At 36.9% G+C, this 25,587-nt stretch overlaps 3 protein-coding genes across 7 annotated transcripts in view; 1 reads left to right on the forward strand and 2 right to left on the reverse strand.

The window, feature by feature from the left end:
* The window catches only part of SASS6 (SAS-6 centriolar assembly protein), a 49,789-nt gene extending 48,278 nt beyond the window's left edge, over positions 1-1,511 (reverse strand). Inside the window, exon 1 of one of the 4 annotated variants that reach the window (XM_010377227.2) lies at positions 1,172-1,511. In XM_010377227.2, the coding sequence (XP_010375529.2) occupies positions 1,172-1,503 (332 nt within the window). In that variant the 5' untranslated portion in view covers positions 1,504-1,511. The remainder of the gene's footprint in view (positions 1-1,171) is intronic. The other 3 variants (XM_010377228.2, XM_030934989.1, XM_030934988.1) reach the window with 3 other exon arrangements.
* Positions 1,409-19,234, forward strand: TRMT13 (tRNA methyltransferase 13 homolog). Its single transcript, XM_010377231.2, has 11 exons — positions 1,409-1,736; positions 5,236-5,282; positions 5,373-5,439; positions 7,948-8,010; positions 8,479-8,548; positions 8,705-8,811; positions 9,149-9,316; positions 11,438-11,510; positions 12,373-12,447; positions 16,636-17,068; positions 17,370-19,234. The coding sequence occupies exons 1-11, from the start codon at positions 1,590-1,592 to the stop codon at positions 17,563-17,565; spliced, it is 1,446 nt and encodes a 481-aa protein (XP_010375533.1). The 5' UTR covers positions 1,409-1,589; the 3' UTR covers positions 17,566-19,234.
* Positions 17,590-25,587, reverse strand: part of LRRC39 (leucine rich repeat containing 39) — a 31,599-nt gene continuing 23,601 nt past the window's right edge. For both annotated transcript variants that reach the window (XM_010377230.2, XM_010377229.2), the window contains 4 exons: positions 24,923-25,068; positions 23,803-23,955; positions 21,144-21,283; positions 17,590-17,840 (listed from right to left, as the gene is read on the reverse strand). In XM_010377230.2, coding sequence (XP_010375532.1) covers positions 17,785-17,840; positions 21,144-21,283; positions 23,803-23,955; positions 24,923-25,068 — 495 coding nt within the window. In that variant the 3' untranslated portion in view covers positions 17,590-17,784. The remainder of the gene's footprint in view (positions 17,841-21,143; positions 21,284-23,802; positions 23,956-24,922; positions 25,069-25,587) is intronic.

Consider the following 25,587-nt stretch of genomic DNA (forward strand, 5'->3'; position numbering starts at 1 on the left):
CATAAAGCACAACAATTCAGATAAGCCCCATTTCAAATGTCTAATAACCACACGTGGCTAGTGGTTACCATACTGGACAGCATTAAAAGAATGATCAACTAAACCTACAGATCTCCATATGCAGCTGCTGGTTTTGGTACCATCTCCTCGACCGGCTTGCCATTGATTTTTGACCGAATTCTGAACTATATGTACTACAGTTTGACATTACCGGCAACTCAATAAGGCAATGTCTTCATTTTTTATATTACATTTATACACCACTTAGCTTTCACATACGATTTCACACCTGATCCTCATTACAAACACGTGAATACGCACGTTATATCAGTTTTACAAATGAGGAAAGAACGTTCAAAGAAAAAAGAGACAACTCTTGAGTGTTGGAACTAAGAAAAAAAACTAAGTCTCCCGACCTCTGGTCAAATCTCTCTATTTACGCCCCAATAAAACCACCTCCTTAATCAAAGTTGAACTTCTCTGTGCGACTGGTCTTTATTTCCTCCAGTGATCGTAAACTCCATGAAGAAAAGGACTGTTTTTCCTGATCACTGTATTCCCAGTGCCCAGCAAGGTGTTTTACAAGGAGCCAATATTTACTGAATGAATTGATTAATGACGTTTCTGATTTTCTCATTGTTAGTCAGTTAAATGTAATTTACTTTTTTTTAAAGCAACTGATGTGAAGAGCCAAAGTACGCCACCAAATTCGTAGGTTTTTAAAAGTTGAACCTTACTGCCAACATACTCTCAAAAGAGAACGGGGGTAAAAGGCTCCGAGCCAAGGCCTGAGTTCTAGCGCTGACCCTGCCATGAACTGGCTGTGAGCCCTCACGTAAATTTTTTTAACTTCTCTGGGCCAGAGTTCTTATCTGTCAAAAGGGAAGAGTAGGGCTATAAACTTCACGATTGCGTTCACAGCTAGGGTTTTTGACATTAACTTGATGTGAGCCGGCTTCCTATTTCCTCACACCCCTCCTCCAGTCCCCTCTGCAACGGCCGACTTTGCGACAGAGGTAACCACCGGGCCCTCTGGGTTCCCTATCCGCTTCCTGGGGGGGCCGACTTGACACCTAAGTGCAAGGCGGAGCCCACTGGCCGGAACCGCCATCTTTCCCCATTGGCCTGACCCCAACCGCCACCCGCGGGCACTGGATGACGCGCTCCTTACCTCTCCTCGCAGTCTTTGCATTTCACCTGCAACGGGACTAGTTGGTGGAACAGAACTTGGCTCATGTTGGCTCGCTGCCCCGGCTGGTGTGTGGAAAACCCCAACAGGCCCGGCCCTCGGAACTGGCCCGAGAGGCGTCCCGGCCCTGATAGAGTTTGAGTTTGGCGCTCGGCTTCTGCGGAGGAGGCGGGGAAAGAGAAACGAGGGAAAGACGTAAGAGACTTGGCCCTCGCCAGCCACCATCGGATTCTTCCGGTTCTGCGGACGATAAGGGGAAGACGGTTGTGGTAGTTCCGGGCATTACCTTGTGTGGCGGGGGCTGAGGCAGCCATGTTTGTTAAGGGAAGGGGACCCTAAGGAAGCTGACAAGTTTTCTTCTGGTTGCCGGGTGCTGGACAACCGAAGCGAGCCCTGAATTATGGCGACCTCTGCGTCGTCGCCGCACGCGACTGGTTTTCCAGCTGAGGGTAGATGCGGTTACTATGTGGAAAAGAAGAAACGGTTCTGCAGGATGGTGGTGGCCGCAGGGAAAAGATTTTGTGGTGAACACGCTGGAGCCGCGGAGGTGTGGTATCGCCCTACTCTCTCCAGAGTCGGAAATAAGTATCGTGGTCCTGTCGGTGCTGGAACCCGGCCCCTCCCCTCTTTGACAGGTTTCTGCTTGTGTGCTCTGGATCCTCCAGCTTTCACTTTAGTAAACACAGTTTTGCCCTCCTTGCCGACCGATTATGAGTTCTAGTGATGAGAAATGTTTGAGTTTACCAAATAAAGCGCCAGCAGTGACCCATTTATGTTGATCTTAACTCATAGTAATGCTAGGTTTTAATTTTACCCCAAGCTGCTCCGTCTTCCTGCTGGAAAGTGATAGTTTAGAAAAAGCAGTGATTGAAGTCCCGAAGGTTTCACTAGTTGTGTTCTAATTGTTATTTCGTGAAAGAGAAGCACTTCTCGTGAATGCGGTTGGAAAAAACTTTGTTTTAAAAATTTAGACTTGAGGCCCGGCGCGGAGGCTCACGTCTGTAATCTCAGCACTTTGGAAGGCCGAGGCGGGCGGATCACTTGAGGTCAGGAGCTCGAGACCAGCCTGGCCAACACAGTGAAATTTATCTCTCTACTAAAAATAAGAAAATCAGCTGGGCGTGGTGGCGCGCGCCTGTAACCCCAGCTACTCGGGAGGCCGAGGCAGGAGAATCGCTTGAACCCAGGAGGTGGAGGTAGCAATAAGCCAAGATCACGCCACTGCATTCCAGCCTGGGTGACAGCCAGACTGAATCTCAAAAAAGAAAAAAATAAAATGTTTTTTCGACTTACAGTTTTTAAGAATGCAACTTTGCTGAAATAGGAAGGAAAGATTTTTAAATATATACGAATTGACCTTTTACAACTGAGAACAAAGCATACAATTTTGTTTGATAATAGTTATGCATATAAATGTACTATCAAACACTGTATATTTTTGTATGTATGTATATTACTTTAGGATGTATATGAGATGGGAAAATAAAAACCAGAGGAGCAAAATGCTGATAGGAAGAGAGCATGTCTAATAGAACTATAAAGAATAAACCAAAGCGATCAGCATCTGATTTCATGCTTCTGAATGTCCAGTATTATTTGCATTATTTTATTTCTTAAGGAGTTTATTCTTCTATACAATATCCAGTGCAGATCAGTCCCCTGACCCCCTTCATCTGCCACTCCCCATCGTAGTTACAGCCTACTTCCTATTTTGTTTTGACTGGCATTTACCAAAAGTGAAGCATAGTGAAAAAAGGACATTCTTGTTATGGAATATGGGAGACGTGACTTACTGTGGGAACTCTGAATTATGCCCATAGTCGTATTGACTGGTCTTGAGGGGACTGGCAAACATCCCTTGTTGAAGAATGAGAGTTACGATAGGAGAATGATTTAGACTCCACCTTATCCAGATATATGGAAGATGAATACAAATGGTGATGATAGTGGAATATGAATAAATCCTTACAAGCTGATCAGTATTCCTAGAGAGGAAGGACATATCGTCATTAGTCCCTTGAAGAGAGAGTGCAAAACATCAAGTGGAAACATTTTTCGTGACTACTATCTGGTTTTAAATTGTGGCTATCCTCCTGAATCTGTAATTTATGATATAACTGGATGTTGTGTTTCCATCTTTTTTTCTAAGTGTCATAGGTAGCTGTGATGACACCACTTTAACTCATTTTTACGCAGTGGTTCTCGACAGGGACTGATTTTGTCCCCAGTGGACACTTGTCAAAATTGGTTGTCAAACTGAGGGGTATCATTGACATCTAAAGGATAGAGACCAGAAATGCTGCTAAACCTCCTACAAATCATGGGACACCCCCTGCACTCACCCCCTCAAAAGAATCACCAGCCCAAAACATCAGTAGTGCCAAGATTCAGAATTCCTGTTTCTAAATTCAACTAATAAATTTTAAATGTGCTTTTTTTCCCTATGCTATGGTTAGGCTTTGGGGTTTAGAAGAGTCTTTTACATGGAGGTTAGGATTTAAAGCCAGCAATAAGGAAGAAATAATACACAGTTTATTGAATATACAGTCTTTTCCAAAAAAATGAAAATTTCTTAGTTTTCCCATGAAATTCAGTGTGAATAGCTTCATGGACATGCTGAGAGGCATGTTCAAACAGAAATAAATTTTTAAAAGAATAATAATAACAGACACTTAGTGGCTACTTACTCTATGGCCAGCACTGTGCTAGGCAGTTTTGTTTCGTTTTTTTAACTATTAGCTCACTTAATTTGTTCAAACCTTAGGAGGTAAGACATATTTTTGTTCTCACCTTTCAGATGAGGCAGTAAGCCTACCTAACTAAGGTCATAGGGATCGTAGCCGGTAGATAGAGCTGGGTATCATACCTAGGCAGTCTGGCTGGCCTGTGTTCTTAACTGTTATACGATCCCTATTTATACAGATTCATGTGGAATATTGGGTAGAATTGCCAACATTACCAATTTTGCTTTCTTTTTTCCCAGTTCATATAGTCATGTGGCACATAATGACATTTCACTCAACAACAGACCACATATATGATAGTGGTCCCATAAGGTTATAATACTGTATTTTTACTGTACCTTTTCTATGTTTAGATACACAAATACTTATATTGTGTTACAGTTGCCTACAGTATTTAGTATGGTAACATGCTGTACAGGTTTGCAGCCTAATAGCAATAGGCTATACTATATGGGCTAGGTGTACAGTAGGCTATACTATCCAGGTTTGTGTTACTATACTGTATGATGTTTTCACAATGACAAAATCACCTAAAGATACATTTCTCAGAATGTATTCCCTGTCATTAAGTGATGTAACTTAGAAATGAGTAGGATGTAACTGATACTAAAAAGTTGCAAAGCCAGTAAAACATGGCGCATATCAAATGGTTAAAATGCCATGTTTCATTGTTTCTAAGAAACTTTCATTTTAACATTCTAAAACCAGGATACATCTTAAAATCTATATGTCAATGGGCAGCATTTTCCAAAAAATGATAAGTATGTGAGGCAATGCATGTTAATTAAGCTTGATTTAGCCATTCCACAATGTATACATATTTCAAAACATCATGTTGTATTAAAACCATACATATAGTGTATATTATTTTATTGCCAAAAAAGTCACAATTACTTTTGCACCAACCTAATATGTGATAAATATATACAACTATTCTGTCAATTAAAATAAAATGAAATAGGTAGCATTTTTTTCTTTCTTGGTTGTGCATAAAATAGTCATGCATATAATAGTTGTTGCTATCCTAGATTTCAGACACCATATGTAGGCCTTCTCTATAACCTGTTTGAAGCTATAGACCCTTGTTTGTCCAAAGCAGTATTTGTTCATATATATTTAAGCCAGCTACACTGGAGAGTTTTTGTTAAACCCTTGGGACCTGATTTTGCCAACTTTTCATTATGTCCTTTTAAGGTTTCCTTACCTTGTTTTGAGATTGCAGAGACACTGAAGTTATATCTGGTATCTGTAAGCAATCAACTTGATATTTTATTTAAATAAATGTATCTCTTAATTTATTAGGAAGAAGATGCTCGGAAAAGAATCCTGTGTCCTTTAGATCCAAAACAGTAAGTATGGATCAGATACGGGGTTTTTTTTGTGCTGGAAACAGTAATTGGCGTAAATCTCACTTGAAATAATTTTCTTTTTAAATTTAGCACAGTGTATGAAGATCAACTAGCAAAGCATTTGAAAAAATGTAACTCAAGAGAGAAACCAAAACCTGTAAGTGTTTGATCAGTAAAATTGAATGGTGAAATGTGGTATGTAATGCCTTGGTAGATGCTACACATGGAATGGGCTTGTTTCATAGCTGAGGAACCCAAGCTCAGGAAATACAATTTTTTATTTAAAGAGATAGGGTCTCACTCTTTCACCAAGGCTGGAGTGCAGTGGCATGATCATAGCTCACTGCAGCCTTGAACTCCTGGACTCAAGCAATCCTCCCACCTCAGCCTCATGGGTAGCTGGGACTATAGGCAAATGACACCACACCTGGCTTATTTTTTAAATTTTTTTTATAGAGACAGGGTTCTCGCTATGTTGCCCGGGCTGGTCTCGAACTGCTTATGTCAAGAAATACTCCTGCCTCAGCCTCCCAAAGTGCTAGGATTATAGGCATGAGCCACCAAATCCAGCCAAGAAATACAAATATTTTTAAATTGGATAGTAGGCAAATCTGCCTGACTTGTTGCATAAGTAGATATTTATTTATTACACTGTACAATGAGGGCTGCCATGTGATCCAGGAAGAGACACCATTTCTGTCTTCCAAGGGTGCTTGGTATACAACCTCCCTTGAAAAGGTAGTCTGGGAAAAAAGGTAATCAGTGCCTCTGCTTCTAAGACTCGTAGAAAATTGAGAGACTTATGGGAGGATATCTTGCAATAGCACCTCTCAGTTACTTTGACAATATACTCCCATACATTTCCAAATGCCTGCCAATTGAGAACCACTGGGCCGGATGGCATAAGTTTAGAAAGTATTTTTACATTAAGATGGTGTAGAAGAAAAATGACCCTCACCACCACCACCTACTTAGGACATAGCCCCTCTAATAGAAAGAGAGAACATTGGCTTTGTTTGCAAATATCTTCCTTACCTAAGTTCCAGGTTTCAGTTAAAGCAAGCAAGTTTAATATGTGTTCTGAGAAAAGTTGGAGAGAATAGATAAATCTATTAAAAATGGAAACCCTTGGGTGAGTTTCACTGCATACCAGCACACAAGGAAATGGAGAAAAGCAGTGGAATGATGAGACAGAGAAAGAAACGCAAAGCAGTATTTATCTGGTTCACTATGTAGAGTAGGACACTTGGAACCCAGGTAAAGGCATATCACTATTCTGCTTTACTTTGGAAAACTGGTGAGCAATGTTTAAAAATTTTGTATACTAATTAAAAGTTAGTTGGTTATAAATTTCTTCAATATAAATAGTTTTCACATTTAAAAATCTACTCTACAACATAAGTTACCTAGAACACTCTTGGCAACCGTTTTGAACTAAGAGTACATCAAATTCTAATACTTAACAGCTAGTTTTCTATTATAGTTTTATTTCAGTTATCCAGTAAAACATTGTAATTCCTGCAAGCTTCACTCATTCCACTCAATCACCAGTTTCCATTGCTAGCAACACACATTCTGTGCATATAGGTAAAGCTAGCAACACACAAGCAGGATGTTACCTTTCTGCCTCCATGTAACAAAAGTCCATTTACTACACATAACATAATGTCCCCAAGAATTATTTTCACTTTTGAAACGGGATTTGTAGAAACAGTACTGTTTCATTCATCTAGATCTACACCGTTCAGTATGCTAGCCACTAGCCACATATGACTATTTAAATTTGAATTAAAACTAAAGAAAATTAAAAATCTAATGTCTCAGTCACACTAGCCATATTTCAGTGGCTACCATATTGGCCAGAGCAGATGTAGAACATTTCCATCATTGCAGAAAGTTCTGTTGGAAAGTGATAATACAGATCCTTACCTAGAATCTGTATTTCTGAAGCCAGACTAGAAAGATTTCATTATCTGTGTTTGTTTGTTTGTTTGTTTGTTTATTTTAGAGACAGGGTCGTCCTATATTGCCCAGGCTGGTCTCAAATGCCTGGGTTCAAGAGATCCTTCTGCCTTGGCTTCCCAAAGTGCTAGGATTACAGGCCTGAGCTACTATGCCTGGCCTCATTATGTTAATTTAAATAACTAGTGTGATGGGACATTTATATTTTCAAGTTTTAATTAATATTTTAAAATAGAAGAAATCAAGACTTATTGTTACAATATGTATGTCTTTCTGTTTTTGGTCACGCTGCATGTCTGATAAGCAGCATTATGTAGTTAGTACTTTGCTGTTTTTGCTTTAGCACTATAAGACAAATTGTTACAGTTCTAGTGTATACAGTCTAGGCTGTAAAACTTTTAATAAATGTTACAAATGAATTTCTTTAAACTGTAAGTGCATATTCAGATAACCACCTCACTCGAATATAAGATCCATGAACACCCTTTTGTCTCTTTTGTTGTCTACTGTGGTGGAGTGCCCAATACCTAAAGCAAACTAGGGACTAGAGTAAGTACTCAATAATGATTTAATGAAGAAATGAAGGGAGGAAGGGAGGATGGCAGGTACAGAGCAGGGGATAAAGGGAAGAATCAGTATTTTAGTTTAATGTTTGTGAGCTTCGCATTATTAACAGTTCTTTTATGGCTTTGCTTTCGTTAAGGATTTCTATATTCAAGATATTAATGCAGGCTTAAAAGATGAAACAGAAATACCTGAACAATTAGTAAGTACATTGACTTAATATTTAATTTTAAAAGGTATTTATAAGCTCTTTTCATGATGTGAATAAGCCGTGTTCTAATTTTTGTTTCAAGCAAATCTGTTTTTCATTTACAGTGCATTTTCCCATAGACTCAATATTGTTAGAGATGGTTAGTTCCCAGACTAGCTCATGCCCCATAACAAAACAAGCTACAATATGGCCGGGAATCCCCTTTGATTCTTGAACCCCTTTGAGCCTAGACTTGTTCTTGACCTTGAGGAAGTTAGGAGAATTAAAGTAGCACAACAAAGACGGAGTAGAAATTTAGCAATTGGACAATTCTGATGGCAGCTTAGGGAAAAGGCTTGATAGAGAGAAGAGCCTAAGCTGTCATGGAAATTGCCCAATTGGTAAACCTCTACTCAGTCTCTGTAATGCTACTTTAAAGCAATTTTTGGCTACGTTATTTAGTTTTATTTTTGTATATAGGTTCCAATTTCTTCTCTATCTGAAGAGCAGTTGGAAAAGTTAATTAAGAAATTGAGAAAAGCAAGTGAAGGTAAGACTGCCTAAAGTTGCAAGTTCAATTATTTTAGAGTAATTAGGTGGTATATGAGTTGATACCATTCTAGTTTAAAATATGTTACTACTGTTGTTCAGAATCCTATAATTACGTGTTTGGCTGCTTAAGCTGTTGTGCTTATATTTGGCACAGGTTTGAATTCTACACTTAAAGATCATATTATGTCCCATCCAGCATTACATGATGCACTTAATGACCCTAAAAATGGTGATTCTGCAACCAAGCACCTGAAACAGCAGGTATGTTTAGGCTATAGTAACTACTAAACATGGCCTTTGTTCATTTGTTGAAAGTGTTTTAAATGTAATTATTAATAAGATTTTATTTTGTTTACCTTTCAGGGTGCCAAATATTTCCATTTCAAAAAATATATAGAAACATATATAAAAAAATGAGGGCATGGATATGATTCTGAGTACCATATATTAAATATTTAAGAGCAAGAGAGAAAAATTTTAAGTCAAGTAGAAATTATCATGTAAAACATCTGCCTTACATAGAAATTACCTTGCTCTTTTCCCATTTGAACAAAATGTGTTTGCTCTAGTTTATAAAATAATCTTGTGAAGTTTGCAGGCTTCTATTTTAGGTAACATTGAAAAATTAAAGTTACTTGGTCCGAGAAGATGCTTTGTTGAGTTTGGAGCGGGAAAGGGAAAATTATCTCATTGGGTTGATATTGCCTTAAAAGATGCTGAAAAAGTTCACTTCATCCTAGTAGAAAAGGTGACCACAAGATTCAAGGTAAGTGTAACCATTGCTCTATGTTAGTAACCAAACTTTGTTTTCATTTTTTGTATTCAGGAAAAAAGTGATAGAAACATTTCTTAAAAGAAAGGAGAGGAATTTTTTAAATCTGTTTATTGTAGCTTTTTATTAGTTCCAATTGTATTGATAAACTGAAGGTGAATTTTTTTAGTCTAAGTTTTGATAGTCCGTTGATCTGAATTCTTAAAATTATTTGCAGAGACAAGAAAATATATAGAAAGAGCCAAGCTCAAGCTAGGAGTTAAAAGTCTTGGGTTCTACTCCTATCTTTGCCACTTGCCATTCATTCATTAAACAATTTTTGAGCATACTGCCAGGCCCCACCCAGGCTGAAGTACAGTGGCAGGACCTTGGCTCACTGCAGCCTTGACCTCCTCAGCTCATGTAATCCTCCCATTTCAGCCTCATGAGTAGCTGGGACTACAGTCACGAACCACCATGCCCAGGTAATTTTTAAAAATTTTTTGTGGAGACAGGGTCTCACTTTGTTGCCCAGGCTGGTCTCAAACTCCTGGGCTCAAGCCCTCCTCCCACCTTAGCTTCCCGAAGTGCTGGGATTACAAGTGTGAGCCACTGTGCCCAGCCACTCTATTACTTATATTTAGAAAAGAGACCCAGGCAAATACATAAATGACTATAGTAAAGTGTTAAAATACGAGAAAGGTCTGCACAGAGTACAGCGTGGTTTCAAAGACGGGAGTGACAAGTTTTATTGCAGGGAAGAGATGGAGAATGACTACACAGAGAAGGTGATGCTTGAACTAAATCTTGAAAGGTGAATTGGTGTTTGTTAGAGAGTTTTAGAAGCATTCTAGGAAACAAGAATAATGTAACCAAATACATGAAATAACAGGAAAACATGGAAACATTCCTGTTTAATGGGAGTACATGTTGCAAAGTAGAGTTGAGCAATGATGAGACTGGAGAGGATGGTAGCCTATAGAAGATCTCATATTTTATGCTAAGGAAGGAGTTTGACTATGCTGCCGTCTGGTGGGGGTACAATAGAAAAAAGATTTAGTTCTTGGCTTTGAAGAAGCTTATGTCTAGTGGAATAGACATACAAATATTTGTGTTCAGTATGCTAAGTGTGTTTTGATAGTGGTAAGTACCCAATCCTATGGGAGCATGAAGATAGAGCAGCAACCTCAGTCTAGTGTGGGTCATAGAAGTTTTCGTAGAAGTGACAGTTGAGATGAGATTGAAATAGTATGTAAGATTTGGTAAAGTAGAAGGGAATTTTTCAAAGTTTATCCTAGCAGCACCATTAAAACTATATTAGAAGAGTCTGACACTTGAAGTAGAGAGATTAATAATAAAGATAATTTTTGGCCAACAATCCAAGTAAGAGAGAGGCCAGAGCTAAAGCTATTGCACTGGGATGGAGAGGAGAGCAACAGAATGAGAAATGTGAAGATGTTGGAAGCCACAAGAGTTGGTGATTTATTAGTAATTGAATATGAGAGATAAGGAGTAATTTTGGGTAGAATTTTTATGACTTGGGTGACTAAATGGTGTTCTTCCCTGAGATAAGGAATAAAGGGGGAGCAAGAGGAAGGAGGGTTTTGGAGACAGAAATAATGAGTTCAGTTCTGGATATGCCTAGTTTGCTAGTGAAGTAGAGCTTTCTAGTTCACAATTGAGTATGTGTCTGATGCTCTTTGGAGAGGCCTGAGCCACACAAATGTAGATCAATAGGTCATGGGCACATAGGTATAGGTTAGAATGGTTGTGATCTTTCAGGAGAGCAAGAAGAGGAGTGAACCAAAAATAGTATACGAAGAGTGACAAAGATAAAGGAGCTAGTAGACACAATCTTAAATAAATGACTTAAGATCTGTGAACTTCAGTTCCTTTGTCAGTGAATTGGGAATTTTTAGGGTTAAAGGAAATAATGTCTATGTTTACATAATTGATAAACATTTTCAAATCTTTCTTTAGAAGTGTGATATTTTGAAGTTCTCATCAAAGAATATACAGTCTTAATTTTTAAATATATTCTGTTGCTCTGAATTTTGAAAACAAAAATCTTTTTATTTTCATAAATCCTTTTTAAACGTAAGAAGTCATTATTACAATAATGTTCTGTTTGTGCAGGTGGATGGAAAACACAGAAAGAAAAATTCAGTGTTTGAAAGACTTCAAATTGATATTCAACACTTGTGTTTGAGTAAGTTGTGTAACTTTCCATTGCTCTACAAATAAATCATAACTGTTTCAAACTCTGAGGTTGCTTAGAAATCCAATCATGCAGAACGGTGCTTCAGAGAAAACAGTCAAATCAATCCATTGTTAATATAGAATGTTTTATATAATGTTTAAATAGATGTAAATTGAATTAAGGTTGAGCATTTTTTAAATTTTCAGTATCAAATGGAAATGAAGTGTTAGGGAAGAGTTTAAAAGTTTTTATAATAGTACTTATGTTGTTTCTTTGTCCTGTTTAAATTTTTTTGAGTCCTTTCAAATATAAACTAGCCTTCTGCCTGCAGTTAACATGACTTTACCTAAACCATTAAAGAAAATGAGGTATTTCTCTGCCTAGCTAATGTGTTAAAGATACTTCCTAGAATTTTAAATTGTACAAGAGAAAAGAAGTCATCACTGTGGAATTCACATTCCGTACACAAAACACACACAGTCACATACACACAAAAACACTCCTCAATCAACCTCTGTAGTGCCCTTTTTATACCTTTTCTATTTTCAGATTATCCAAAGAAAACAATGCAAACATATATTCACAACCTCTTCCATTCACTAATTTTAATCCAGTCATGAAATGCAACCCAGCATTTGTATAGAAATCACTGTATTTAAAATTATTTAACTGAATATGTTAACTTTTTGATGTTATGAACCCTAAACAAATTCTTATGTTATATGTTGGGTTCCATAAAGTGAGAATTTTTTCTTTGAGTCTCTTTCAGGCTAAAATTCAGAGACTCTAATTAGTTATTTCTTTTGGAAGGCCACATTAATATGTACTTTATTTCACTAGACAGTTAACTTAATTCTCATTTCCATTTTAGACAAGATTCCTGTGCTAAGAGAAGGAAAATTACCTGTGGTAGGAATTGGAAAGCATCTGTGTGGTATGGCAACAGGTATGTAAACATACTAATAATGTTTACATTAATGCATTAAGTTTTGGCCTAACCTGGCCCCAACCATTTCAGTGGCCTCTTTTGAATAGATATCTTATGTTTACAACTCATTAATCTTTATGGAGCACTGGATCTGTGCTTTATTAGATGCATAGCCTTCCTATTTATCTGCTCATTTTGGCCATTTTGCAGGATAAATTAAGAGTTTTGTATGTAAATACTGCGTCACATTAGACTTTAAAGTTCTTTGGGTTAAATTTCAACCAGAAAAGGAAAATAAGACATTTATGGAAACTGTATGATTCCACCCAGAAGCTACTGATTTTTTTAGAGTAGTTCCTTAGGAAGAACTCAGAAACCTCTCCCATTAAAAGACTATTGTGTTTCAGGATTATGGGGAAAAAGAAAAAAATAAATGTTAGACAAAAAAAAAAAAAAAATCTAAGATGTCTTGTCTTAGCACTTTGATCCATCAGATCTAGCATGGTAAAGTGGAAACAGCATGTGCTTTAGAATCAGATAGTCTAGCTTTCAGCTCTGTTGTGTAACCTTGTCAAATTACTTAACCTTTCTGAACTTTGGTTACCTCATCTATAAAACAGAGATACTAATATGTTAATTTACTGGGTTGCGTGTGAAGTGTCTGGCACATAATAGTGCTCAATAAATGTTAATTATTGTTACATCATCTTACTAACTTTTGCTAGTTTCATCATCTACCCATATGGGTAACTTGGAGCGTCCATAGATAATATTTATATTGGCTGGAAATGGCATTGAGTACTATATATTTGTTTTGGCCTTCATAGTTTTTAAGACTACAGTAATGTACAACATAACGATGATTTGGTCAGCAGTGGACTCATATATGACAGTGGTCCTATAAAATTATACCATATTTTTACTGTACCCTTTCTGTATTTAGATACACAAATACTTACCATTGTGTTACAGTCACCTACAGTATTCAGTAACATGCTGTACAGGTTTGTAGCCTAGGAGCAATAGGCTGTGCCATACACCCTAGGTGTGTAGTAGGCTACACTACACCATCTAGGTCTGTGTAGTACACTCTGATGTTCCCGCAATGATGAAATCGCCTAACGCATTTCTCAAAACATATACCAATGGTTAAGCAATGCATGACTGTACTTTCACATACTTTATCTCATTTAAGCCTTATAAAAGTCTTCTAAAGTAAACCAGTTCCATCCTGGGGGTAGGAGGGAGTACACTCTTTTAACCTACAGTGGCCATTTCTCATGTTCCACATAATTTTTTTCCCCTTGATTCACTGTATCTGAATCCTCCTTTCATCTCTGCTGCAGTTGCTTGCCCTTCTTGAAATTCTGTTTTCTTCTTTTTTGTGATACTCTTATTTCCTGGTTCTTGCCCTACATCTATGCCATTCTGTTTATTTCACAGTCTCCATCCACTTCTGTCCTTTAAATATTTAATATTCAGGCTAGGCACAGTGGTTTATGCCTGGAAACCCAACACTGGAGTCTGAAGTGAGATGATTGCTTGAGTCTAGGAGTTCAAGATTAGCTTGGGCAACATAGCAAGACCCCATCTCTACAGAAAATTTAGAAATTTGCTGGGCGTGATAGCTTGTGCATGTAGTCCCAGCTATTCAGGAGGCTGAGGTGGGAGAATCACTTGAGCCTAGGAGTCTGAGTCTGCAGTGAACTGGGATAGTGCCACTGCACTGCAGCCTGGGTGACAGAGCAAGACCCTATCTCAATCGGTCAATCAATCTCAGACCCATCTGCTACACAACTAATGTGTCTTTCTCTTTAAACTCTTCAGTACTTACTGATATAGTCTGAACTCTTTGACATAACGTTTTCATCTCAATCTGGCTTCAGCCTTCCTCTCTTTGCATTCCCTGTCTCCTACTTTGCTGTTCAGCAACATCAAACCCTGGGTGCTCTTCCATATACTGTACTATTTCTACTATATCTGGAATTTCACCCCCATTCACCCAAACAAAACAACTGATCAGTTTTTACTCATCCTTCACCTCAGTTGTCACCACTTTCAGGGAGCTCCCTTAAATAAGATATGCCTCCTTGGTGTTATCATAATACCCTCTGCATATTTTTACCTTGTTGTACTTTAATTATCTGTTTATATATCTAATTCTTCCAGCATGCTCTGAATTTTTTGAGTGTATGGCATATACTAGCACAGTGCTTGCTATATAACAGGAACACAGTGAATATTGGAATGTATGAATAATCTTGGCTACCAATTTGCTGTGTTTCCTTGTCCCTTTCTGTGTATGTGGCTTTGTCGTTTAAGTTCTGTATAACAGATGAATTGAGATAAATTGCTAAAGCTCCTTCCAATTCTGAAATAACTTAATTCTTTTTTTTGTTTTGTTTTGTTTTCTTTGAGATGGAGTCTCGCTCTGTCACCCAGGCTGGAGTGCAGTAGCGCAATCTCGCCTCACTGCAACCTCCGCCTCCTGCCGTTCAAGCGATTCTCCTGCCTCAACCTCCCGAATTGCTGGGACTGCAGGCTCATGCCATCACGGCTGGCTAATTTTTGTATTTTTAGTAGAGACGGAATTTCACCATGTTAGCCAGGAAGGTCTCCATCTCCTGACCTTGTGATCTGCCCGCCTTGGCCTTCCAAAGTGCTGGAATTATAGGCGTGAGTCACTGCAGCTGGCCTGAAATAACTTAATTCTTTTAATAATTTATCTGGTTATTCACATTTCTGAAAATCACTTACTTAAGTCAAATATGAATAAAACAATGACTGAATGTATTTTGTCAGAAAATAATAGTTTATGAAATAATAGATTAGCTATCACTTTCTCCAAAGAATGGGTTTCTAATGTTTGTTGACTTAAATTTATATATTGAATTCAATTTACTAGTGAAATATCAGATCATTTAATAGTCACTTGTTGGCCGGGCGCGGTGGCTCAAGCCTGTAATCCCAGCACTTTGGGAGGCCGAGACGGGCGGATCACGAGGTCAGGAGATCGAGACCATCCTGGCTAACACGGTGAAACCCCATCTCTACTAAAAAAAATACAAAAAACTAGCCGGGCGAGGTGGCGGGCGCCTGTAGTCCCAGCTACTCTGGAGGCCGAGGCAGGAGAATGACGTAAACCCAGGAGGCGGAGCTTGCAGTGAGCTGAGATCCGGCCACTGCACTCCAGCCTGGGTGACAGAGCGAGACTCCGTCTCAAAAAAAAAAAAAAAATAGTCACTTGTTTTATCTTAGGGTAATACAATTTTAAAATATGTATATGTTTTTGATTGAACAGACATAACATGACAATCTAATGACTAAGACAGAAGATGTGGGTCCTACATTTGGGGTCTTTCCAATATTGTCAATAATGTAGGAGTTTTTGATAGGAAATAGCCCATAGTCATCAAAAATCCATTTATTTAGTTTTAAAATATACTAAAATGTTTTCATTGTAATGTGGAGTACATCTCCCTCTTAAGTTTGTGTATATTAATCATTGCATCCTCAATGCTTTGCTCATGAAAGGCATTCAGTAAATGTTTGTTAAATAAATGAATAAATACAGTTAGGCTACTTAGTAAGGCCTACTTTCCAGATTCTGTTCTTACTCCTCTTTTCAACTCTTCAGTTCATCACTATTTGCTATGAGCCTCTTCAAGACAAGCATCTTGACTTAGCATCAACCTAAACAGATTTGTGTGCCCTTCCTTCCTCCTCCCTCTTCCTTTCTTCCCTCCCTGGCTCCCTCCCTCCCTCCCTCCCTCCCTCCCTCCCTCCCTTCCTTCCTTCCTTCCTTCTTTCCTTCCTTCTTTTTTTCCTTTCTTAAACTAGAATGTAAGTGTAGATGAATAAAGTTTTCCTGTACAAGTCATTTCCTCAGCTAAGGTAGGAAAAATGAGAGACAGTTCAGGTAGCTGGGTAAAAGTTCTTCAAATTGTAGATCTTAAGCTTCAGATAGCTTTATTGGAAAGTAGGCTTTATGCAAAATAAATCATTAAAGAAATTGAGAAGATAGTAAGAAGAGCAAATTTGAACGACGTTGATAATTCACCATAGAATTATTACAAATATAAAGCTGAGTAGGTTTTTGCTGTTTTTATTGTTGGGTTTTTAAAAACAGTACTGCTTAATAAATGTAAAAAATACTTATTTTTAAAGATGATGTGGTTTCGGGGGGCCACATAATTGTGTTTGCAGATCTTGCATTACGATGTTTGATTGAAACCTATGCTGCCAGTTTTGAGGAAAGGAATGAAGAACCTTTAGCCAAACGCATAAAGAATGATAAAACAGAAAAAGAAATTTACACTTTGGCCAAGGAAGGAAATGAAAAAAATGTCCCAGAGAAGTGGAACCCTGTGGCTGGCATTGTTATTGCACTCTGTTGTCACCACAGGTGTGATTGGAGACATTATGTGGGCAAAGAATATTTCAGGGCTCTAGGCCTTGGAGCAGTGGAATTCCACTATTTCCAGCGAATGAGTAGTTGGGCAACTTGTGGGATGCGGAAAACATCTTTGGAAACCTCAAATAGTACCACAAAGAGACAAGATAATCAGAATGATGATAGTGAAGAGCATGATGATGGAGGATACAGAATCACAGATGATGGCGCTGATAGTTTGCCTGGGTAAGAGACTACTTTTGTAATGTATGACACTAAAGGAGGAATATTGTATTATACTGTACTTTAGATGACTATTATCAACAATTCATGAAAATGTATTTTATAATCTAATTTTAGAATAAGCTAAAATATACACATCTTTTATTGTGGTCATAAATATAATGTGTCTTGGAAGCATGGGATAAAGTACTTAGTACATTATGGGTTAGTTAACATTCTCTCAATAAATAGAAGTGACAAAAATAATTTTTTATAAACTTTGGCAAAATTTTAACAATGTTTTGTATGTGTTTATTCAATTTAGGCTTCTTAGTGTTGAAGAAAAGAAGAAAATAGGGCATCTTTGTAAATTGCTGATTGACCAAGGTCGAATCCAGTATTTGCAGCAGAAGGGATTCAGTCCTGCTTTGCAGTACTATACAGACCCTCTGGTGTCTTTGGAAAATGTTTTGTTAACTGCTTTACCAAATCATTCTTCATCACCAGAAACAACTGCTTAATGGAAAAGAAATTTGAGCATCATCTGTCTTCCACCAAAAAAAATTTTTAATTATATTTTTATATTAAAAAATATATACTTTAAATAGCAAATAATATGAACTTTAAAAAATGCTGTGGCCTCATTAAACTTTGGTAATAGCTTTTCTTTTTACTTCAGAAATCCAAACATTAGAGAATTCACCAAAGTAATCCTCTTTAGAAGGGCATCTTGAATTATATTATCCATCCATATTTATGGAGATTGGTAAGATAGTTGAACCGTTGACTTGGTGATCTGAAACATACATATCAACACATAATTAGCATATTTCTGTTTGTATTAATTTTGGAAATTTATCTTCCTTTGATTTTATTTAATATTTTTTATTTCTCAAGTTCAAGAGGTAGTGATTGATTGTAACAAGGGCCAATCTGAGAATTTGACTTGTATGTGGACATTTTTCTGTAGGAGACCTGAAAAGCACAGTTATGATTTTCTCAAATGCAAACAATTCAGAGATGTTCACAATTAATAAACACAATTAATGAAGTCACCTTCAAATTTCCAGAGCCATACATGTATATATTGTCAGAATCTGTCCATGACAAACACAAAACTGAAGAGCTATTTTCAAAGAAAGAAGATTATTTCACTTAATTATTTTGCTGGATAATTATCTAGTTAGAACTTCCGAAAAGATACTTACAAACATAATTCACAAAACTTCTGGAGTTGATTAGCTATCTCATATCTTTTATCAGGTCATTTTTTACATATAGAGGCACAAACAATAAGTATGTTCTCTTCTGTTTGGGAAAATAATTTGGAATAGAGTAGAAATTAAATAATGAAATGAAAAACCTCAAATTTAGGCCTTATTTAACTCATGACTGGTTTCTATGCACAAACAAATATTAAACCAAACATGGTAGGACTGTTACTCTCTTCTGCATCTTATCCCCATTTTGTTTCTGCCTTTATTTGTAAAAATTGTGCCTAATTTATGGTACATTTGCCAAGACAAAGGTTCAGAATTACTAATTTTAGATATTATGATATTCTGAGGTAACTATTTTTATCCTGTAGTTCTGTGATTACATGATTTGTAAATAAGAAGCCTAGCCAATTTAAAATTCCTGACTTTAGTCTCATATGTCTTGTCAGACTGCCTCGGTTCAAATTCCAACCCTACCCTCTTTGAGTTGTGTGACCTTGGGCATGCCACTTAATCTTTTTGTGCCTCAATTTCCTCCTCTTAAAATGGGGATGATGATGATAACAATAATACCTACCTCACAAGGTTGTTGTGAGTATCAAATGAGATAACATAAGTAAAATGCATAGAACAGTTCCAAGCACAGATTCAATAAATAACTGGAAATAGTAGTGGTAGTAACTCGTGAATCTATTTTTAATAACGTAATAGGCTTTGATTGTATTATCTCTTTAAGTGTTAACTTTTTTTTCCTTGTTATAAGTTTTATGTCAAATGCTATTAAAGTAAGGTAGTTTGTTTTTTAAGTTAAGTTACCCATGTCCCCAATCAAGGGAACCTAAATGAAGATATTATACCATTATATAATTAACCTTTTTTTATTGTGTCAAGCAATACTAATTTGTGTCATAAAATTTGTTTTGCATCATTCAACAATTTATGCCCAGAAATAAACAATATTCTACAACAGGCATAATCTCATTTATGTTTCATAAAGTATTCATACACACCCAAGAATTATCATACGGAAACAGTTCTGTGGCCCATTTAGCTTAATGGTATGTTTCTGACAATGGTATCAAGTACCTTAACGGAAGATAAGTTTGTCCTTCAACATGCCAGCCTTAGGTCAGGATTATTGTTTTCCTAACTGTTAATTTGTCTTCACATATCATGAGAAAGTGACTATGTGGGATATGCATACAGCTATTTCTTGTCCTGCACAATTTTCAGATTCAACAAACCTCTTCTTGAACTTTAGATTCACCTACACAATTACCACAACTTGCATGTTCCACAAGTGCATCAAATTTACTGCTAAGGGCCAGGTGCGGTGGGTTACGCCTGTAATCCCAGCACTTTGGGAGGCCAAGGCAGGTGAATCACCTGAGGTCAGGAGTTCGAGACCAGCCTGACCAATATGGTGAAACCCTGTCTCTACTAAAATTACAAAATTAGCTGGGCATGGTGGCGCATGCCTGTAATCTCAGCTACTCAGGAGGCTGAGGCAGGAGAATTGCTTGAACCTGGGAGGCGGAGGTTGCCAAGTGAGCCGAGATTGCACCATTGCACTCCGGCCTGGGCAACCAGAGAGAAACTCCTCAAAAGAAAAATGACTGCCAAAATTAGAAATCATCTTCTGCCTCTACCACCTGATTCTACTCGCCAACCCAACTTCTGTACTTCATTCACCATCTTAGCATCACCATCTATCCAGTCACTCTAAACCAAAAACATTCATTATAAACTCCCTTTTCTCATCTTCATTCAGTTACCAATTCTGTCTCCTAATCATCTTTTATGTATTCTCTCTCTGCTTTCCAAAACTAGGTTACAATTAGGACTTTTTTGCCTGTCTTTCCCCAATCTGTCTCCATGTTATTGCATCTGTGACCTTGCTACAATAAATCTAATCACCATTTTCTAAACATCCTCCGCTGAATGTTAGTAAAAATTATTTCCTCTAGCTGAAAAACTCTGTCATTGTCTTCTCAGTTATACTCATTTTTCAAACTAACTAGTTGTTGCATTAGGTTGAACTAAAATCTGCCTTTTAAGTTAAAAACTTAACATTTTACAATTAGAAGACCATGATTTCTATTACTATTGTTTCATTGTTTTTATTAACAAATAATTGTGCACTTTGTCCTCTTCCCCTGATCTTGGTTTAGCTTAAAGCCCCTCCTTGATTAAAAAAAAGTGGTGTAAATCAAAATTATCAGAGACTAAGTGATTGAAATCTCTATATCAAAACCTCACACTTCGTTGATTGAAATCTGTATTCTCAGCCAGACATGGTGGCATGCACTGATAGCCCCAGTTACTCCAGAGGCTGAGGTGGGATGATCTCTTCAGCCCAGGAGTTCAAGGCCAACAGTGAGCTATGATTGTGCCTTTGAATAGCCACTGCACTCCAGCCTGGGCAAAATAGTAAGACCTCATCTCTTTAAAAAAACAAAAACAAAAAAAAAAAAACACTGTTCTCTTAATATTTTTCATTCCTAGGTAATTTTTTTTTTTTTTTTTCTATTTGTGGAATGACAGGGAAGGTCAGTTCATGGTCAAACTGCTATGTGTGGCAAGCTGGTAGAATGAGGTAGCAAAGCTTTAAGAATCACATCTTCACTCACTTGGTTTTACTTAATATGCTTAGCCAAAGGATTTATTTCCTTCCCCCACTTGAAAGACTTTGAATATCTTTACAACCCCTCTCTCCATTTCACTTTTTTTCTTCCCACAATATTGACTAAGAGAACAGAATTTGACAGAAAACTTAAGATGGAATGAGAAATATATAAAGGAATTAATCAAAAGGCAGCAGTTAGTGATATACACATTACCAAAAAAGAACATTTAATCTGTGTTATATACAAATCTTATACCTGCTCTTCTCTGTGACTCTTGTATGTATGTGTGCATAAACTGAAGGCCAAATAATTCCCGTTCTTCTTCTTCATCTGTGCCTTCACTGGGAGGAAGTGATACTTCCAATTTCAGTGGGTTGTCTCTGAAGTTGACAAACCTAGCAGTTCATCAAAAAACAGTATTTTTATAGGTGTCATGGAAGTGTACATTTATTTCCCTGGAGAAAGGTCAAATGATATTATACTAAATTACTTTTTTAGCTGGTTTCAATAACTGAACACCTTGGTGAGATGTGATATATCTCAAGAATCTATGTTTTTTCTTTTTCTTAAGAGAAAAAAAACACTAACTTTAGACAACTTACTTTCAAGGCTTATAAAAGCAACTGGTTAGTCTAGTTGCACAGGCTGGAGCGTAGTGGCATGATCTGGACTCATGGCACCCTCCACCTCCTGGGTTCAAGTGATTCTAATGTCTCAGCCTCCCAAGTAGCTGGTACTAGAGGCTCACACCCATGACACCCAGACAATTTTTGTATTTTTAGTAGAGAGAGGGTTTCACCATATTGGGCAGGCTGGTCTTGAACTCCTGGCCTCAAGTGATCTGCCTGTCTCAGCCTCCTAAAGTACTGGGATTACAGGCGTGAGCCACCGCACCCGGCCTACAGCATATATTTCATGCAATACAGCTTAACTTCTAAGAGCAATGTTAACATATCTTAAATATAAAATTGGTGCTATGAACCTAGTTTCTGCATATTTTATATACCTTCATCTTACTTATCATTGTGTCTTCACCACCCAGTACAAGGCAGGTAGTTGCTGAACAAGTGAATAAATGAATTATTTGGTTATGGAAGTTTTGGGTTTTAGTGGGTATTCTCTTATTCTCAATTGTCAGAAGATTAAGCTTTGGAAGAAAAATGCTTGAGGGAGCTTTCAAGATGGGTTAAAACTTAAATGTCACATCTGAAACAGTAAAAAATCCTAGAAGAAATCCTAGGAAAAACTCTTCTGGACATTGGCCTAGGCAAAGAATTTATGATGAAGACCTCAAAAGCAAACACAACAAACCCAAAAATAGACAAATGAGATTTAATTAGAAAAACTTCTGCACAGCAAAAGAAATAATCAACAGAGTTAATAGAGAACCTACAGAATGGGAAAAAATATATGTAAATTATACATCTGACAAAGAACTAATATTCAGAATCTACAGAGAACTCAAACAACTCAACAAGAAAAAAAATAACCCCACAAGCGGGCAAAGGACATGAAAAGATATTTCTCAAAAGAAGACGTACAAGCAACATAAAATACTCTAAAATAATTTTTAAAGAGAAAAAATACTTGACAGTTTTGATAGTACTTAATAAAAAGTTATATCTAGTGGTTTTTTGTTTGTTTGTTTGTTTGTTTTTTTAAGAAATAGTCTCTGTTTCCCAAGCTGGAGTGCAGTGTCACAATCTTGGCTCACTGCAACCTCAAACTCCTGGGGTCAAGCGATCCTCCAGCCTCAGCCTTCCGAGTAGCTGTTATAGGCATGCACCACCACTCCTGACTAATATATCTGCTTTCTATCAGTAACATAATTGTGTCCATTTGTACTTATTTAGGAAATAAACACTTTTACGCTTTTGATTTTTATGTTGTGAATGAAGTTATTTTAGCTGTATAATTTTCATGAATTTGTCACCAACAGAGGACATTTATTTTTTTTTTGGTTGGTATTATAACATTTATTAAAATAATGCTGTGGGTTAATAGAAACAGCAAAGAACCAAAGAATTAAAAGGCAAGCTATGTAAAATCCCAACTAAAACCCAAAACTGTCTAATGTATTCATTCGTTAGCTAGCTAAAAGCCCAAAAAAGATAAGACACCCAATATAATAAAGTACTGCAAAACAATTGGCAATTTTCAGTTATCAAAATTGTGGATTTTGCATTTTGTATCCTTTTCTCAATCAAGAAAAAAATTCTTTTTGAATGTTATATAACATACTTGTAAAACAAGATAGAAAAATACACTATAAACTTGTAACAATGGCTGTAAATATTTTATCTTACATGTTTCTCATAGGCAATAGGTTGGTTATGGTACATACATAGCATGAAACTAAGATGACAAAAATACATGTCAGCTGTATGATAACATACAAGTGACACTCCCATCTACCCACGCTAAAAAATTACATAATACTGTCAAAAAAAGTCTTAAAAACTACATATTTTAATAAGAAATTCAATAAAGAATGATAATACTGAGAACTAAAGCATTCAGAGATTTCAAGTCATGCTTTTTTCAGTTGATTCAAAATTTTGTCAACCAAGTTTTTGAAAGTTTGTTCAGAGCCAACATTACCATGTCACGCATTTATTATTTCATACATTTACTTTCTTTCCCATAAAAGACCTTTGATAAACATCTAAAATGGAGGACACTTCTTAAAGCTGATAAATCCCAAACTGCTTTAGTTTTAAGGATTCTTTCTTGAATAGACCAGTGTTATATGAATCCTATTCATCAAATTGTAGAATTTCAACATTGGAAAAGATTTTTTAAATATCCATTCATGTAAATAACAACTGAAATTTATTAATAACAATCTCTCTACATTACTTTTTTCTGCAGCCAGAAAGCAAGGTTTTTCACTTTTGTGCCTACAACTTTTTACCTCAGATTTGCCATTTCTTCCATGCATACTGGAATATCTTGCAGTTTATTGTTGCTGAGAACAAGAGTACCCAGATTTTTCATATTGCGGATTGTTTCAGGCAAGCATGTTATTTCATTTCGTTGCAGCCATAATGTATGTAGGTTTTGCATTCTGAAAAATTAAGGTTTCTGCAATTAATTACGTATAATATGAAAACATTGGTTTTGGAGTTTTAAAAAATAATTTTAAGAGGCAGGGGTCTCATCATATTGCGCAGGATGGCCTCGAACTCCTGAGCTCAGGCTACCCTCCCACCTCAGCCTCCTAAAGTGCTGGGATTACAGGTGTGAGCCACTGCACCCAGCCTTTGGTTCTTATGTAAAAATCAACTATCTTTTACAACATATTTAACCAGTATACTTACTGAGTTAACTGACATCACATTACCTGGTTATTAGAGAAACCACATCAGGAAATTCATCTCTACAGTACAACTCTTATATCGTATGGCAATAGAAATGAAATCAAATCAACATATTCTAGAATTCTTTCACTATTCTCATAGGATTTCTTGAAGAAGAACTGCTGTTAATGTTACCTAATCTGAGTTAGAGTCTTAAGAGAACAATCAAATGATTAATATGCCCATTTATAGCAAAGCAGTATGGATAATGCTTAACATCATGGACTCTGGGACCAGGCTGTTTAGGTTCAAATCCTAGCTTGCCCACTTACTAACTTGAGCAAGTTAGCTAACATCTCTGTCATTAGTTTCTTCATCCGCTTGTAAAGTGCATAGAAGTGCTTGGCATATACTAAGTAAGGTGGTTATTGTGGCATATTCTTGTTAATTTCTCAAAGTCAGCCAGTTTTGGCCAGGCGTGGTGGCTCATGCATGTAATCCCAGAACTTTGGAAGGCAGAGGCAGGTGGATCACTTGAAAAAAGCCAGTTTTTTCTTCTTCCCAAACACTTTTACTTACTTGGAACAAATGAAAATATTCTGTTAAAACAGTGTATTTCAAACTAGTTGGACCTATCATGATTGATTATGCTTGAGATCCCATTTGTCTTGCTTAGTTTTTTTTATAAGACATTTCAAGACATTTATCATTAGCATAAAGAGTTATTTCTTTTACCTTTCTATAGTATCAGGAAGTTGTTCAAGTTTGTTGCTTCCCATGTCCAGCCACTCAAGGGCAGGCATATTCACCACAGCAAGAGGGATTGTAGTAAAATGGTTCATACTCAGATCAAGGTGAGTAAGTTTTAGCAGATTGCTAAGCTGAAGAAAAAAGCAAAGTTTTTCAAAATAAATGTCCACAATGTAAACTACTAAAAGACTCATGTTGGTAAAGGCGATATTTCACATCCAGGAATGTTCACATTTTACTTGGGCTTTATTTAGTCATAGTAGTCCACAACAAATTAAAAGTAAATATAAAGCTAAATAACCTCCAGGGAAGGATAAAATTCTCATAAAAGTTCATCTATTTGAAGAAAATTTATCTTTCATAATCACCAGGTTCCAAGGTTTATAGAATGTGCCTGGCAAAACCCTTTTTTTGCTGAGAGTAAGCACCCATTATCATGTTTCCTTTGATCCAGTAGTTGAGAATTGTATGGGAAAACTCAAAATTTAACTTCCAAATAATAGTGGTGGAGGAAAGGGGTAGCTCATGCCTATAATCCTAGCATTTTGGTAGGCAAATAGTTAGGAGGATCACTTCAGTCCAGGAGTTTGAGACCAACCTGGGCAACATAGTGAGACCCTGTCTCTACAAAATAATTTAAAAATTAGCCG

This window comes from Rhinopithecus roxellana, chromosome 8 (assembly GCF_007565055.1).
Source record: "Rhinopithecus roxellana isolate Shanxi Qingling chromosome 8, ASM756505v1, whole genome shotgun sequence".
NCBI lineage: Eukaryota > Metazoa > Chordata > Mammalia > Primates > Cercopithecidae > Rhinopithecus > Rhinopithecus roxellana.